Source organism: Melozone crissalis, unplaced genomic scaffold, assembly GCF_028551555.1.
Source record: "Melozone crissalis strain CALT ecotype California unplaced genomic scaffold, PUWL_Pcris_2 ptg000057l_1, whole genome shotgun sequence".
Classification (NCBI taxonomy): Eukaryota; Metazoa; Chordata; class Aves; order Passeriformes; family Passerellidae; genus Melozone; species Melozone crissalis.
The window spans coordinates 8,239,134-8,255,624 of NW_026535835.1; the positions used below are offsets into that span (position 1 = coordinate 8,239,134).

General features: G+C 67.9%; 2 protein-coding genes across 4 annotated transcripts; one reads left to right on the plus strand and one right to left on the minus strand.

The window, feature by feature from the left end:
- The first annotated feature begins 1,359 nt into the window (after positions 1 to 1,359).
- ANKRD13B (ankyrin repeat domain 13B) lies at positions 1,360 to 8,944 on the plus strand. 2 transcript variants are annotated; one of them, XM_054287081.1, is made up of 15 exons: positions 1,360 to 1,507; positions 4,797 to 4,932; positions 5,205 to 5,329; positions 5,398 to 5,443; positions 5,678 to 5,821; positions 5,899 to 6,088; positions 6,174 to 6,240; positions 6,340 to 6,421; positions 6,490 to 6,554; positions 6,634 to 6,764; positions 6,874 to 7,031; positions 7,108 to 7,260; positions 7,406 to 7,566; positions 7,762 to 7,842; positions 7,929 to 8,944. In XM_054287081.1, the coding sequence occupies exons 1-15, from the start codon at positions 1,397 to 1,399 to the stop codon at positions 8,154 to 8,156; spliced, it is 1,878 nt and encodes a 625-aa protein (XP_054143056.1). In that variant the 5' UTR covers positions 1,360 to 1,396; the 3' UTR covers positions 8,157 to 8,944. The 2 variants fall into 2 exon arrangements, with proteins under 2 accessions (XP_054143056.1, XP_054143057.1); XM_054287082.1 differs by having other exon boundaries at positions 7,762 to 7,838.
- A 480-nt stretch (positions 8,945 to 9,424) lies between these two features.
- Positions 9,425 to 15,487, minus strand: CORO6 (coronin 6). 2 transcript variants are annotated; one of them, XM_054287141.1, is made up of 11 exons: positions 15,469 to 15,487; positions 13,139 to 13,443; positions 12,404 to 12,526; positions 11,841 to 11,970; positions 11,577 to 11,758; positions 11,338 to 11,457; positions 10,526 to 10,630; positions 10,294 to 10,439; positions 10,158 to 10,215; positions 9,848 to 10,078; positions 9,425 to 9,736 (listed from the first exon to the last, which is right to left on the minus strand). In XM_054287141.1, the coding sequence occupies exons 2-11, from the start codon at positions 13,334 to 13,336 to the stop codon at positions 9,617 to 9,619; spliced, it is 1,413 nt and encodes a 470-aa protein (XP_054143116.1). In that variant the 5' UTR covers positions 13,337 to 13,443; positions 15,469 to 15,487; the 3' UTR covers positions 9,425 to 9,616. The 2 variants fall into 2 exon arrangements, with proteins under 2 accessions (XP_054143116.1, XP_054143114.1); XM_054287139.1 differs by lacking the exon at positions 15,469 to 15,487 and having other exon boundaries at positions 9,425 to 9,739.
- Between the last annotated feature and the right edge of the window lie 1,004 nt (positions 15,488 to 16,491).

Sequence of the window (16,491 nt, forward strand, 5' to 3'; positions counted from 1 at the left end):
GCCCCCCGGACAGCCCCGACCCGCACCCGGGCACCTCATCTGCTGCTGGGCATCAGCCCTGCCCTTGCTCTGCCCCTGATCCCGGGCATCCCCCGGTGCTGACCCCTGTGCCCGCCCTCGGTGCACTCCCGGTCCCCTTCTCAGCCCAGAGCACCGTCCTGGTCCTGCTCTCAGCCCTTGTCCTGTTTATCCCGGAGAGGTGGCACTGATCCCATTCCTGTTCTGGATCCTGTGTAACCCAGTCCCAGCCCAGGGCACCCCCAAATGGCTTCAGTCCTGCCCTGGACACTTGTTCTGGATCCAGCCGCAGCCCTGGGGCACCCCAGCCCTCTACGCTGTGCCACCTCTGACACTGTGCACCCCACTCCCGGACAGAGCCCTTCTCCAGGACACGGGGTTGGGCCACACACCCCTTATTTAGGGCGCTAAGCAGGGGATTTTGGGGTGGGTGAGGGGACTGGGGACTATTTGGGGTCTGCTCCCCACTGCGACCCTTTAGGTGCTTGCACCAGAGGGGACACCCCATGGAAGCCGCACAGACACTGGCGGGGTCAGAGCCCGGCGGGAGCGGGGCAGTGGGGCCGCACGGTGTCCCCAGCACCGCGGGACAGCGAGGTGACCTCACCGCGGCTGTGAGGAGGTGGCTCATGACGTCATGGGGCATGGCAGGGGGATGGGGATGCTGTGGGGACAGGGGCGGGGGGCTGCGACCCCCGCCAGCGCCAGGGCTGGGCAGAGAACAACACCGGAGAACAACACCGGGGGGGTTCCCGGCACCGGAGGGGGGAGCAGCCGGGAGCGGGGCCGGGAGCGCGGCGCCGGCGGAGGCCGGGGCGGCCGCAGAGGCCCAGCCTTGCATTGTTCTCGGGCGGCAGCCGGAAAACGCGACGCCCGCCCGGGAGAGACGCAGGCGGAAAAGGAAACGGGGCTGGGGGCCCGTGCCTGGTGCTGCGGGGGCGGGATCGGGGTCCCCCCCCGGCTCCCACCTGGTCCCCACCTGCCGCCTTCACCCCTGCCCCGCCATATGCTCGGGCCGCTGCCCCGCTGGGGGAGCGGAGGTCAGCCGGGAGGGGGAAGATCAGCCTGGGAAAGGGGGGAATTTGGGGAGGATGCCGATCGCTAATGGGGTGCCCCTTTGCAGCCCCGCCGTGGGATCGCAGCCGCGGTGATGGGCTGAGCGCTGCGGGAGGGGGGCGAGCAAAGAGCAGGATGAAGAGGAGGAAGAAGAAGGGGGCGATGCCGGGCAGGGCAACTACAAGTCCCATGAGGCCGGGCGGTGCGGGGGGGCCGGGGAAGCACCGGGCGGGAGGTGGCGGCCCGCCCCGCCCCGCGCCCCCCCGCCCGCGCCGCGCCGCCCCGCGCCGCGCCCGCCGCGCCGCTCCAGCATGCACGGAGGATGCTCGCGTCTTGCTCGGGCAGGAAGGGGCCGGAGGGCAGGTACCCGCTGCATTACCTCGTCTGGCACAACCGCGCCCGTGACCTGGACCGGGAGCTCAGCGCCAAGCAGGTGGGGCGGCGCGGGGACGCTCCCGGCACGGCCCGGCCCGGCCCGGCCCGGCCCGGCTCGGGCTGATGCAATGCCCGGGGCCGGGGTGAGGATGAGGATGGAGATGAGGGGGGTGATAACGATGGGGTCGCTCTGTGCGCTGGCGGGCTCGGGGGGTGTGGTGTGTGTCCCCACCTGCACCCCGGCTCTGTGCCTGCTGTCCCCGGGGCTGCCACCCGCGGGTCCCCTGCATCCCCAGCACACGCAGCCCCGAGCATCCCTCCGCACGTGTCCCCCGCTCCCCGCTAGGCCTCTGCAGACCCCCGGCCCGCACCCCGCTGCTCAGGGCATTGCCACCCCCCTGGGGGTGCAGCTTTCAGCCCCCCATTCTCAGGCTGAGCCCCCCTGGGGGCGGGGGGGCACAAGGGCCCCGGTGCTGTCGGGGCGCAGCCCCCCAGCCTCACAAGGGCTCTCCTCAGGGTGAGGGGACCCACTTTGTCCCTGAGCCCGGGAACCTCCCAGCCGCCCGGTGATGGAGCGGGGTGTGGGTGCTTCCCCGGCGGGTTCCCAGCCTCCCTCTCCCCCGTGGCGATGCAATTCAGGTAATTAAAACCCAACCCCGAAGACGCAGGAAACCGCAGGCGCTGGAGGGAGGCTGGCGAGGAAGCTGTGCTGAGCATCCCCCGTCCCTCGGCCCGGGTCCTCCCAGCCCAGGGCACCGAGGGCCGCGCTGGGTGGACCCCGGTGATGCACGGAACGGGGGTCATTGTGCCGCCAAGCTCCCGCCGGGATGCAGGCGATGGCTCCCGCCACACCCGTCTCCATTGTGGGGTCCAGCCGGAGGCTGCGCCAGCGTCGCCCCGGTCTCCCACCCCACGGGCAGTGTTTTTATTTTCCTGCTAATTTGGGGTCAGCCTTCCCAGGAGCTCAGCGCGGCGGAGATCAAAGCGGGGCTCGGCAGACGTGGAGGGGCTGCGGGGGGGCTCTGACCCGCTTGCCTGCAGAGAGGCTCCAGCCCTCCAGCCTGGGAGGTGCGGGGGCTCTGCCCTGGCCCCCGCTGGCATTTGCTGGGCGAGAGCAAAGCCGGCCATGGGTGCCCCCCAGGGGTGCAAGGGGGGGCATGTGTGCTGCAGGCCAGACTCAGGGGCAGGTGGGGGCTTGGGGGAAGGAGATGAGGGCCAGCCCAGGCTCCCTGCTCTGTCCAGGGCATCCAGGGACACGGCTCAGCCCTTATCCCTGCCAGAGCATCCCCCGGGTAAGGGGCTGGGGCTGGTTCTGTTGAAATGCTGGAGGTTGGGTGCCCCCCTGCCCAGTGCCCTGCCCTCCCTCTTCCCTGGTGACCCCCACAGGGCAGTGGCTCCGTGTGCTGCCCCTCCCCAGTGCAGGGTTTGGCGTTGGGAAGCACTGGGGCAGCTGAGAGCTTTGCTCGTCTCCATGTCCTCGTAAGGGCTCTGTGTCTGTCACCCCCGAATTGCCACCATGGGCTCCAATCCACACTTACCTGCCCAAGGGAGCAAGGGTCAGTGGGTCCCCTTGAGAGGGACATCACGAGGCTGTGGCAGGCAGTGACATGGAGCCTGTGGTGCCAGGACACCCCTGACCACAGCCTGCCCCCTCAGCGTGACAGGGACCCGGGGCTGGCAGGGACAGCAGTGCCTGGCACCATCTTCCCGCGCTGGCTCACGTGCCCTGATGGTACCCAGGGGCAGGAGCTGGGGTTCTCCAGCCCAGGGACAGCCCCAGTGCGGGGACGTGCTGTGCCACGTGCCCGGCTGGCACAGGAGGAGCGGCTGGGCTGCGGCTCTGCGCTGCACCGCTGCCACCCCAAAGCCACCCCAAAACCACCCCTGTCCTCGTCCCTGTGGGTGTCACAGCCCCAGGATGGGCAGCACCTGGGGGTCTGTGCTGTGCTCCCCAAGCTGGAGCCAACCCAACACCAGGGCTCAGGGCTGAGCTCTTGCTGGCCAGATCTGGGTCACGCCGTGTCCCCTGGGGTGGCTCCAGCACCGTGTCCCCAACTGGGGACCCTCATCCTGCCCAGGGCTGGGGCAGGGCTGCAGCTGGGGAGCCCCACTGAGCCTGCTGCCCCCGCCCCCAGCTGGGGGGTGATTGCCTTAATTAGAGCAGTTTCATTAGTGCAATTAAAAAGCAGCAGTCGCCTGGAGAGCATTGGAGCGACACGTTGACTCCCAGGGAACTGTGGGGGCTGTTTTGCTCCCGTGGTGGGGGCAGACTGGGGGGTCCCCCTGCCTGGTGAGTCCCTGGGGATGAGGGACATGGGAATGCACAGCCTGGGCAGGGACAGGAACATCCCTGGGGCAGCAGCAATGCAGGACATGCCCAGAGCAAGGCAGGTGAGACTGGGCACCAGGGAGCCCATGGTGCACCTCTGCCCATGCCCAAACACCTCTGGCTGCCCACCCCAGCTGGCACCTTTGGCTCCTGCACCCCAGGTTTGCTCTCCTGAGGGTGGCCTCCCCAAAACCAATTATTTGGGCACTGCCCTGCTGCCTCCTGCCCTAGCAGCATCTGAGTGCCCCTCTCTGGGCACTTCTACCCCAGGTGGGTGCTGGGGGCACAGAGGGTGTCCCCCCTTGCCCGAGCCATGTCCCCAGCTGGGCACGGGTGTGACGCTGCTTCCCACACGGAGAGCAGGGCCCGTGGGTGCCGGGGGTGCCAGCGCACCAGGGATTCCTCAGGGCTGGCCGGGTGCCAGGCTCCGGGTTTGGCACAAACAACGGCAGCCCCAGCGACGGCTCCCCAGGGCCCCGGGGATCCTCGGAGCCGCCGCTCGGCTCCCGCAGCCGCCGCCCCCGGCTCAGGCAGGGGAACACGTGCGCCCGCCGCAGCCCGGCCCTGCCAGCGAGAGAGGGAGAGGGGGGCTGCCGGCAGCTGCTGCCTGGCAACTGGGCACGGCCCCCTCCACATCCCAGAGGTGGGGGCTCTTCCGGAGCTTGCAGCTGCACCGAGATATGCAGAGCTCCGTGCGCTGCGCCAGGGGCATCTGTGCCCCCCGCTGCCGTGCTGTGCCCCTGCTGTGTGCCCGCCTGGTGGGTGCAGCCCTGCCTGGCTGGGACCCGGTGTGCGGGGCGCTGGCAGCCACCACCGTGCTCTCCGTGCCCTCCCCCTGGGTCTGGCGGTGGCAGCCGGGAGAGGCTTTGAGGTGCCTCTCTTGGGGGAGGTCAGGGGTGGGGCTGCTCTCCCAGATACAGTCAAACGTTGGCTGCTTTCTGTGTCGGGAGCTGCGCATCTGTGGGAGAGCATGGTCTGGCCGCCCCAGTGATCTCAGAGCCTCGTTCCTTCCTGGCAGGCCGACATTGAGCAGCTGGACCCCCGAGGACGCACTCCCCTGCACCTGGCCACCACGCTGGGCCACCTGGAGTGTGCCAGGGTGCTGCTGAAGCATGGCGCCGACGTGGGCAAGGAGAACCGCAGCGGATGGACAGGTGAGCGAGGGGCTGCTGCCCTCCATCCTCCTCTCCATCCTCCTGCAAGCTGCCCTGGTGCAGACATGGGCATGGAGGTGGGCGTGGGCATGAGCATGGACACAGATGTGGACATGGACATGGGCGTGAACACGGGCACAGGTGTGGTAAAGCTCCCCAAGGCACTGCTCACCTGGTGCTCCGTGCCTGTGGCTCCTGTGCGGCGCCCAGCTCTGCAATGCCATGTGTGCCACGCTGTGCCACAGCCCTGGGCACTGCCCCTTTGCCCCCAGTCCTGCAGGAGGCTGTGAGCACCCGTGACCTGGAGCTGGTGCAGCTGGTGCTGCGCTACCGCGACTACCAGAGAGCCATCAAGCGCCTGGCGGGGATCCCGGTGCTGCTGGAGAAGCTGCGCAAGGTACCTCGCTCAGAGGGGCTGTGGGGCACCAGCCAGGGCTGCCCCTGACCCCGCTGTGCCCTCCACAGGCCCAGGACTTCTACGTGGAGATGAAGTGGGAGTTCACCAGCTGGGGTGAGCTCGGGGCACAGCGTGGCTGTGGGGGGAGCGGGAATTTCCCAGCAGAGTCCCCCAGCATCCATCCCCATCCCCAGGTTAGGGGTCACCTGCCCCTTTGCCCCCCGACACCCCAAGCTTGCAGACCCCCATCCTGCCAAGGCATTGCATTCCCCAGGTGTGTCCCCCACCCAGCTCAGCCCCCTCGGGGTTGCGGGTGTCCCTGGCTGGGCTATTGGCATCTCTCCCCAGTGCCCCTGGTGTCCAAGATCTGCCCCAGCGACACCTACAAGGTGTGGAAGAGCGGCCAGAACCTGCGGGTGGACACCACGCTGCTGGGCTTCGACCACATGACCTGGCAGCGGGGCAACCGCAGCTTCGTCTTTCGGGGACAAGGTGAGGTGACCCCGCCGTGTCCCCGTCCCTGGGGAGCGATGACACGGTGGGGACCGTCCTGACGCCATTCCCTGCAGACAGCAGTGCGGTGGTGATGGAGATTGACCACGACAGGCGGGTGGTCTACTCGGAGACACTGGCCCTGGCCGGCCACGACCAGGAGGTGCTGCTGGCTGCTGTGCAGCCCACCGAGGAGCAGGTGATGGGGCGGCTCACGGCCCCCGTCGTCACCACCCAGCTCGACACCAAGAACATCGCCTTCGAGAGGTGGGCTGGGGTGGCACCGAGCCCGCCCCTGGGGTGCTGGCACCCCAGGCTGTCCAAGCAAGTTCATGGTGCTGTGTCATCCTAGGAACAAATCCGGGATCCTGGGCTGGAGGAGCGAGAAGACGGAAATGGTGAATGGGTATGAGGCGAAGGTGAGAGGCAGGGAGCTGAGCTGCCCAGGGGGGGTTGTAGCTGCCCACTTGGTTGTAGCTGTGAGGTGCCCACCTGTGCCATCCCCCCTCCTCGGCCAGGTCTACGGCGCTTCCAACGTGGAGCTGATCACACGGACACGGACCGAGCACCTCTCAGACCAGCACAAGGGCAAGAGCAAAGGTGGAGCCAGCACGGGCTGGGCGGGCAGGGCACCCCCGGCTCTGCCCTCACCCCCGACTCTCCCACAGGCTGTAAGACCCCCCTGCAATCCTTCCTGGGCATCGCTGAGCAGCACGTGGGGCCCAACAATGGGGTGAGTGTCTCAGGGGTTGGAGGGGGTGGCCCTGCAGTCAGACCTCCCCTCTCACCCCACGGGCTGTGCCCCCCTGCAGACGCTGATCACGCAGACGCTGAGCCACGCCAACCCCACTGCCATCACCCCCGAGGAGTACTTCAACCCCAACTTCGAGCTGGGCAACCGGGACATGGGGCGGCCCATGGAGCTCACCACCAAGACACAGAAGTGAGAGGGGGGAGCAGCAGGCAGGGACTCCCTGTGTCCCCATCTCCACTGCTGCAGAGCATGAAGGGGGGACAGGTGGGATCCCCAGCCCAATGCCTGTCCCTGGCAGGTTCAAGGCAAAGCTGTGGCTGTGTGAGGACCACCCGCTGTCCCTGTGTGAGCAGGTTGCCCCCATCATCGATCTCATGGCAATAAGCAACGCGCTCTTCGCCAAACTGCGGGACTTCATCACCCTGCGCCTCCCGCCCGGCTTCCCCGTCAAGATTGGTATGGACTGGGCTCTGCTGCTGACCTGGCTGGCACAGCCAGCTTCCCTCCTCGTGTTTTTTCCCTTTTCCTGCAGAAATCCCCATCTTCCATATCCTCAACGCCCGAATAACCTTCGGCAACCTCAACGGGTGTGACGAGCCAGTGAGCTCCCTGCGGCACAGCCCCAGCAGCGAGGCGCCCTCGCCCAGCAGCGACTCCTCCAGCGTCAGCAGCTCCAGCTCCCTCAGTATGTGGGGGACACGGTGAGGTGGGGTGGGAAGGGGTCCCAGTAGGGTCTGGGGGTCACAGCAGGGTAAGGGACGCACAGCTGGCAGGGTGGAATAGGGGAACCCCACGGGTGCCCAGCCTGGCCAGCTCTGCTGTCCCCGCAGCCTCGTGCCGAGCGTGTGAGATGGACCCGGCGCTGTTCGAGGTGCCGCGGGGGTACAGCGTGGTGGGCACCCACCAGGACGCCCTGCGGGAGGACGAGGATGACCTGCTGCAGTTTGCCATCCAGCAGAGCCTGCTGGAAGCGGGCAGCGAGTACGACCAGGTGGGCACTGCCACCCCTTCACCTCCTCCTGGCTGAGGGACCCCGCTGCCCGCCCCATCCCGATGCCACCTGTGATCCTCACTCATCCCACCTCTCTCCATCCCTGCATCCTATGGTGGCGTGTCACAATTCATGCTGGGAGGGGGGCTGTTCTTTGGGGTGCCACCCTCCAAGCCGCCCTCTTTCCGGCCACAGGTGACCATTTGGGAAGCACTGACCAACAGCAAGCCGGGCACCCACCCCATGTCGCACGAGGGCCGCCGGGGAGACAGGTTGGTAAGGTCTGGCCACCCCCCTGGGAGGGAACGGGTGTGGGGGTGCCCGCCCCGCGGGGACCCCCCTGAGGCGCTGCTGCCCCCCAGGACTCCGCAGCACACGGCAGCCCCGCGTCCCCCCGCGGCCCCGGCGGCGGGGCCGGGCCGGGCGCCGGGCGCGCTGTTCCCCAGCTACGCGGAGCAGCTGCGCCTGGCCATGGCGCTGTCGGCGCGGGAGCAGGAGGAAGCGGAGCGCCGGACGCGCCAGGAGGAGGAGGATCTGCAGCGCATCCTGCAGCTCTCGCTGACGGAGAAGTGACCCCGCAGCCCCGCTGAGCCCCCTCGTCCATCCTAGTGGGGATGGGGACGTGTCTGGGGACACACAGGGGGGAGCGGTGTGGGGGGAGCCAGCCCAAGAACTGCGGAGGGCGAATGGGGAATGGGGGAGCAGGATTTGGCCCTGGGAGAGCGGCCCCAGAGCTGGGACAATATTGGGGTGAGGTGGGGGCGCCCCACAGCAGCACAGGGGTGGGGTGGGTGTTAACCAGGGCCCAGGGAGGGGACCCCACGGACTGTACCCTTTCTCCAGGACACCCTTGCTCCCCCAGCCGCCCCACGGGGTGCTGCTCAGCCCCTCACCCCAGGGAGGGTGGTGGGGGGCACATCCTGCCCCGGATGGGTGGCTGCCAGCTGTGTGGGGTCCCGGGGTGCCCCCAGAGCCAGGGGATTCTGCCCAGCCCCCTGTTCCCCCCTGCCCAGGCGCTACCAAGTGCACTTACCCGGGAGCTGCTCTGCCTGCAGCAGGGGTGGGGGCACAGCCCTATTGCACCCCCCAGCCAACGAGGGGCTGCACAGCTGCCCCCCACGGCACGGGGACTGCTGGGGCAGCTGAAGGGGTGCCTGTGGAGGGCAGCCCGGTGTCACCCCCCCTTAGCCCTGCTCGCACCCCTCCACCCTGCTCGGATGCCCCCCCTTGGCAGCGCTGCACCCCCTGGTCCCGGGCACTGACCCCGAGAGAAACCTTCTGTCAAATGGTGCTAACCCCGGCCCCTGCCCCGGCTGCTCCCCCTTTGCACACGGGGGGCCGGGGGCTGCGGGGTGGGGGGGGCTGGGCTCGCTCCCTGGGACTTTTCATAGCTGGTGCCCCCCCTCCACGCCCCCGTGCACCCCACAGCAACATCTGGGCCAGGGCCGAGGGAGCCCGAGCAGCTCCGACCGCGGCCGACACCAATAAATGCTCTTTAATGTTCGTCTCTCTCGGCCTCCCTCTGCCTGGGCCGGGGCTCACAGGCTGTGGGAGCTGGCAGGGGGGTGCTGGCAGCACCCCTGGCACGGTGGTCCCTCATCCTTGGTACTGCCACGCAGCCAAGGGTGGCTGAGCCCTTTATTAAAGGGGTGCAGGAGCAAAGAGCCGGGTGGGAGCACCCTCCGAGGGGCCGATGGGGCAGGGGGAGGTGAGGGGGTGATGGGGTGGGGGGGTAGCACCGTGCACAAGCACATCCCGGCCTGGGGGGGGGGGCCGGCAGCTCCCTGTGCTGGGAGGCTGCTGTGCCCCAGCCTGTGGGCCCTGAGTGGGTGCCCATGGAGCAGGACACTCCCTCGGGTGCTGCAGTGGGTGCCCATGGAGCAGGATGCCACTGATGCCAGTGGAGGTGGGATCAGGTCCGACCCCTGCCTGCCCCCTCGGCTCCTGGGGAAAGAACTCGGTTCCGGGCTCCTGCCCAAGGTGGGGACTCGGCTTTAATCCCCGGCAGGCCGGGGCAGTCCTGGCCCTGCCCGTGCTCGTGGCCGCCGCGCTAGTCCGTGCCGTTGGTGAACTGGCCGAGTTTGTTCTCCAGGTCGGAGATGCGCTTCTCCTGCGCTTGGACCGTCTCCTTCAGGGCACGGATCTCCTCCAGCACCTCCTCCAAGGCTGGCTGCTGCAGGGAGGGGGGACACACAGGGTCACTGATGAGTCAGGCCCCTCCCATGCCACCCCAGAGCAGGGGGACAGCCCTGCTGCCATGTCCCGATCCCCGGACACTCACAGAGAAGTCTGAGTCGCAGGTGGAGTGCCTGCGCCGGGGGCTTGGCGGGGGTTTGCTGTCCAGGATGTTCTTCTTGACCACCTTCAGCTCCCGGTTCTTGATGGGGACGTACCCATCCCGCAGAGAGATGAGGATGGGCTCTGCATCCTTCCCCGACAGCCACTCATCTGCCTCCAGGGCTGGCTCGGGGCCTGGCGTGTCGGGGTACAGGTCATCCTGGAAGAGGTCTGACTGCGGGGGCAGAGACACCGTGGTGAGATGTGGGGTGTCTCCCCAGGCCCCATCTCCCCTGGGACCGCCCCAGGCTCACCTTGCGTGGCACCGTCATGACAATGGGCTCGCACTTGCGCTCGTGCAGCTTGAAGAACCTGCGTGGGGCACAGGCAGTCAGGGCCCAGCTGAGCCCCCTGCCCCCTCGGGCTCCCCCCAGCCCCCCTGGCTCTCACCTGGCGATCTCACACTTGCTGACATCCAGCCCTCGCTTGGGCATGAAGCCCATGCCCCGCTGGGGCTCCTTGCTGCTGTAGGTGTTCAGGTAGTGCACGTAGGGAGCCTCGTCCGTGATCTCGAAGTACCGGATGCTGCTGTCACCCTGCGGGGTGGGGACAGCTGTCAGCCAGCCCTGGCACCCTCAGGGATGGGGTGACATTGGGGTGCACGCCGGGGAAGGGGGGTTACCTTCCCACAGAGGTAGACAATGCTGGAATCGGCGTCGTAGAAGGGCAGCAGGACCCCGTTGCTCGTGTCCATCTCTTGCAGGGCAATGGGCTCCTCAAAGTTATTCTGGGGGGCCGGAGCGAAGGTGGAGGGGTGTGAGCAGTGACCCCAAAACCCCCACCATGGTTAGTCACACACATTAGCCACAGCACACTGGGGGACAGGGTTTGTCCCCTCTGGGGCACACAAACCCCCAGGCAGGCAGCTTGGCATGCCCCCCATCCCCACTCCTGGTTACCTGCATGGCTGGGTGCCCCCAGCCTGGCTGAACCCCCCTTCCCCAGCACTCCCAGCCCCCTCCCCACCCCAACACTGCACGGCACACTTGGGAACTTGGCATCTTTTGGGAGGGGGATGCACAGACACGGCATCCTGGGGCAGGGGGGGTTAGCAAGGGGTCTGGGGGGGCCAAGTTCCCAGGGCAGCACTCCATGCGGCCTCGTTACCGGGTCCCACAAGCCCAGCTCCCGCTGGCTCATTCTGGTAAAGCCCGTGGTAAAGATGTGTCCTTCCCGTGTGAAGATGGCCCGCACGGGCCTCAGCCCTTCGTGGGGGGCAAACCTCTCCTGGGGGGAGGGGGACACAGTCAGCACGGGGCATGGGGAGGGGGGAACATGGAGGGGGTCCGGATCTGTCCCCCAAAACAGCTGCTGAGTCCCATTCCGTGATGCTCCCTAAGCGCACATTGCCAGAGAGTATCCCCGGCCCCCAGAGCGCTCCTGGCTGAGATCTGCGGGATCGGCGCTGGCCAGGCTGGAGCTGCTGTCCCGTACCAGGTCCCAGAGGCCCAGCTGCCGCTCGCTCATCCTGCTGAAGCCCGTGGTGAAGATCTTGCCATCGGCCACGAAGATGGCGCGGATGGGCCGGGTGCCGTCGTGCGGTTTGGTTTTCTCCTGCGCCAGCGTTAGCGGGTTAAATCAAACACAGAGACGCGCAGAGAGGGGTTAGTAGGGTCAGGCAGGCACTGGGGGGGATCCCGGGGTGGGATGGGGGGCACGGCAGGGGCACTCACCGCTATGATCTGCTGCTTGCGGGGGTCGATGACACGGACCTTCTTGTCCTTGCAGGTGGTGACCAGCAGGCTGCCGTTGCGGTTCCAGCCCACGTTGTAGATGAGGTCGGTGTGCATGTCGTCCAGAGCCAGCAGCATCTCCCCGGTGCCCACATTCCAGAGGATCACCAGGTTGTCGCAGCCTGCAGAGGACCCAGGGGGGCAGGTGCTGTCACGCCATGGATCTCCTGTGACCCCGGGGAGGGCGACCCGGGACCCCCTTACCTGCGCTGAGCAGGACGTTGCGGGCGGTGGGGTGCCAGGAGATGATGCTCACCCGCTTGGAGTGTCCCTCCAGTGTCACCACGGGCTCCGTGATGTTGCGCACGGGGACATAGTCGGGGATCTGCCACACCTGGGGGGGACAGAGCGGGTGTTGGGGATCACCCTGTGTGTGAGCACTAAGCGGATGAGGGCCTTGGAGCCAATTAACCTCATCATTAATCCCGGCTCAGCCTGCGGGGAGGGTGGCCAGGGGACACCAGAAGCGCCTCCATCCTGGGGTGCATCCCCAGCCCTCGGGGCGCTGGTGGGCACAGGGAGGGGGGCACGGCCGGGGTGCAGCCCCCAGCTCCCCCCCCAAGCTATTCCTGCATGCTGAGTCGCCAGGGAGGGTAAATTTAGCACAAACTGCTGCATCATGGAGCGAGCAGCCGCCGCCAGCGCGAACGCATGGCACCGCGGCTAAAAATAGGCCAGTGACACTTCACAGGCAGCGAGGGGGGGCGATGCTCTGCATTGCTCCCCCTGCACCTCCCACCCCTCCCACGCAGCGCCCAGCCCCTCACCATGACAGTGGTGTCCTCCGAGGCGCTGGCGATGACGTTGTCGTTGTGGGGACACCAGTCGATGTCCAGCACGGGCGCCGTGTGTCCCGTCACCAGCGGGTGGTTCTTGTCCACTCGTCCTGTCTGCAACAATGGTGAGGGACCAGCGTGAGCCCCCCAGGAGAGAGACCCTGCCAGGTACCCCCCAAAGGCCAGCCTGGCCAGCACGTGGGTTGTGGCACAAATGGGGACGTGCAGGGGATTCTGGCAGTGGCCAGAGGTTTGTACCTGCCTTGAAGGTGGAAACTGAGGCACATGGGGCAAATGGGGTTCACCTGGCACAAGGCCTCACAGGGACAGAGGAGAATCCTGTGGCCCACGAGAGGTGTTTTGTGTCTGCTCTGATGGCAGGGAGGGGTTGGGGACCCTCTCCCAGTCTCTCTGCCAGGGTTGGCAGGGCAGACCCCCACTCCACTGGTGCTGCCCCCTGGGCATGCTGTGCCCCCAGGGAATTGGGGCTGGGGGAAGGCAGCTGGCGGTTTTCCAGATCACCTCACTTACCCCAGGGCCTGTCCCCCTTGGCCAATGATCCCCCAGGTTGTTCCTGCCCTAAGCCCCCACATGAGGAGGGGGTGTTGGGGCAAAGCTGAGGGGCTCTGGGGCCACAGCAGGTCCCCAAAAAAGCCAAACCCATCACCACATTCCCCCCAACACATCTCAGCAGCGTGACCAAACCCCAGCACCCTCCCCACTCACCTTGGCAAGAGGCAGGACAATGAAGGCGCCACCACCACCGGACTCCACAATGATGGCCACAAACTTGGGGTTGACAGCGCAGAAGGAGCTGTCACACGTCACCTTGGAGACACGGATGTCCTCGTACATCTGGTCTGCCTTCACCGGCTGCCCGAAGACGTGCCGGAACTTGCTCTGGCGCACCACGCGGCGGCTCATGGCTGGGGGACAGTCAGGCCACCTCCTCCTCCCCTCCTGGCACGGCTTGGAGGGGCTCAGTCCCCTCAGGCCTCGTGCTCCGAGAGACTCTGGGCACAGCGGGAAGCCTGGGGACACTGAGGTGGCGGGGAATGAGGATGGGAGATGGCACAGCCCCGACCCCACAGCAGGGAGCAGGGCAGCCCCTGTGCAGGGATGGGGGGGTGCTGCAGGGGCTGGGGGCTGTCAGCTGCTGGCCAGAGCCCCGTGACACTGGGCAGGGACATGGCCATGCCATAACACACAGCTGTGCTAAGCCCTGTGGCTGTGCCATACCCCACAGATGTGTCAGGTACCACAGATGTGCCATACCCCACAGCTGTGCCATACCCCACAGATGTGCCATACCCCATGGCTGTGCCATGTCCCAAAGCTGTGCCATACCCCACAGCTGTGCCACGTCCTGTGGCTGTGCCATACCCCAAAGCTGTGCTGTACCCCACAGCTGTGCCATGCCCTGAGTCTGTGCTGTACCCCACAGCTGTGCTATGCCCCGTGGCTGTGCCATGTCCCAAAGCTGTGCCATGCCCTGGGGCTGTGCCGTTCCCCACAGCTGTGCCAGGTCCCAAAGTTGTGCCATGTCCCAAAGCTGTGCCATGCCCTGAGGCTGTGCTGCTCCCCACAGCTGTGCCGTGCCCCGTGGCTGGCACTGGGGTTGGCACATGAGCTGCTGCAGCAGAGCAGCAGGGTGGAGGGGACTTTGGGGTGGACATAAAGGCGCCGTGCACCAGGTCACAGCTTGTCCCCTTGTGTCCTGTCCCCTTGTCCTGCATCAGTGGCCTGAGGTTGCCTGGCTTGACCCAGCAGCGGGAGGGGGGTCAGGCTGTGCCTGCAGAGCTGCCTGCTGGGGGCTCACGCCTCGCCCCATGGATCCCTGTCCCATGCCACCCATCCCTGGCACCCACTCTGCACCCCCACCTGGGCAAGGGCAGGACCTGGCACAGCCCCACAGGCACACTGGGGCGTGGAGGAGCCCCTTTGTGGCCTCAGTGGGGTCTCCAGCCCTCAGCCACAGCTGGGCACGATGCCCACAGGCACCCACCTCAGCCCCCAGCCTGTGCTGCTCCTGGGACCTGCCCCAGGGGGACACTGAGGCACTCAGCACCACAAAACCCTCGGAGCTGGGGCTCTGCAGCACCCATGAGCCCCTGGCTGCCCTGGGGAATCCGCTGTGCTCTTCTGGGTGCACACAGCCTTTGTCAGGAGCCACATCCAGCCACCAAAGCACGGCCAGGCACCCCTGTCCCCAGCCCACAGAGCCGGTGGGGCAGAGGCAGGAGCAGATCTGCTCCTCCAGTCCCAGCCGGTGCATTCTGCACAGGGCACATGCAGCACCTGCCAAACCACATCTGCCCAGTCGCTGAGTGTCCCCGGAGTCCTCACGGCACTTCAGCATCATCCCTGGCTTGGCTGAGCTGGGTCTGAGGGGCCCAGAGCCTGGATACCGAGCGGGGCTGCACCACGGCACTGCCGGTGTCACCCCTCAGTGTCGAGGACGGTCCCCAGCCCCGGGGAGGAGCGAGCAGGCTCCGAGGGGACGCTCCCCCAGCACCTCAACCATCGCCAGCGGGAGCAGAGTGCGGGGTGTCCGCATGCAGGGCAGGAAGGGACGGCCTGGCTGCCTGGGCTGGGTGCAGCTGGGGGCAGACGCGGTGCAGGAGGAGTTGAGCAGGGTGCAGGGAGCGTGTGGGGTGCAGGAAGGGCTGGCAGGAGCAGGTGGGGCGCTGGCAAGGTGCAGGCAGGGCGGAACAGGGTGCAGGTGCGGGGGGCAGGCGTGAGAGCTGGGTGGGGTGCAGGCGGGGTGGGATGGGATGCCGGCAAAGAGCGGTGGGGTGCAGGTGGGGTACGGGCAGGATACGGGCAGGGTGCGGGCAGGACAGCCCCGCTCCCCGCTCCCCGGCCGTGCCATTACGTTGCCACAATTGAATCCGCAGCGACTGCTCGGGAACGACCAGAGGTCACTGTCCAAATATAGCCATCTCCGCCGGCGGGCGGCGAGGGGCCGGGGCCCGGGGGGCTCAGCCCCGCTCCCCGCGTCCCCCCGTCCCTCCCCACGGCGCTCCCGCCGCCCCCGCCCCGCACCCGGCTCCCACCTGCGCTCGCTCGGCGGCTCCTCCGCGCCCGCTCCGCGCTGCGCCCGCTCGGCTCCGCTCCGCCCGCCGGCCGCGCTCAGCCCCGCTCCGCTCCCCCCGGCCCGGCCCGGCCCGGCCCCGCTGGGCTCCGCTGGGCTCCGCTCCGCCCGGCCCCGCTCGGCTCGGCTGGGCTGGGCTGGGCTGGGCTCGGCCCCGCGCGGTGCCGCTGCCGCAGAGAACAGCTGAGCCGAGCCGGGCGGCGGGGCCGGCTCAGCCCCCCCGCGGCGGGCACCGGAGGGACGGGAGGGACGGGAGGGGGGGCCCGGCCCGGCCCCGCCTGCCCCGCGCCCTGCCCGGCCCCCCGCTCTGCCCGCGGGGTCGGGGCAGCCCCGCCACGGCCGCCCCCCGATCCCACCCTGAATGCGGGGGGGTCCCAAGGGTGCCCCCAGCCCCCGGTTCGGTGCGGGGAGCCCCTCGGGCGGGGAGATGGGGGCAGGAGGAGCCCCCCGAGCCTTTCTGAAGTACTGGGAGAGACCCAGGGGCGGGGCATCACCCCGGGGGTCACCTCTGCACAGGGCTGTGACCCTGCCGTGGGTCCCGCACAGCCCGGGGCCAGCCCAGCCCCACAGGGACCGCGGCCATGGGCTGCTCCTGAGGCTCCCGACACTCACGGGTCCCCACCTGCCCCAGGATAAAAGGGTCTGCAAGCCCACCTCAGCCCCAGCCCAGCAGGATGGTTACAGGCACATCCAGGAATCAGATTTGGGATTCAGTGAAGCCCAGCCCTGCAGGGATGCCCTGGCCCAAGGGGATTAAGGGATTGTAGGGCTCAGGGACCAGAGGGAGGGGAGCGGTGGTTCCTGGAAAGGCAGCGAAGCCCTGGACCCTACAAGGGCACCGTGTGGAGCTGGACGAGCATTGGCTGAGCGGGCAGGAGGGGGCAGCTGGCAAAAAGGCAGGGAAGAGGTGACATCCTTGTTTGCCCGGCCAAAGGGGTGGCAGGGAGGGAAGGGGCTGCAGAGGCCCCCCTTGCTCGCCCTGTCC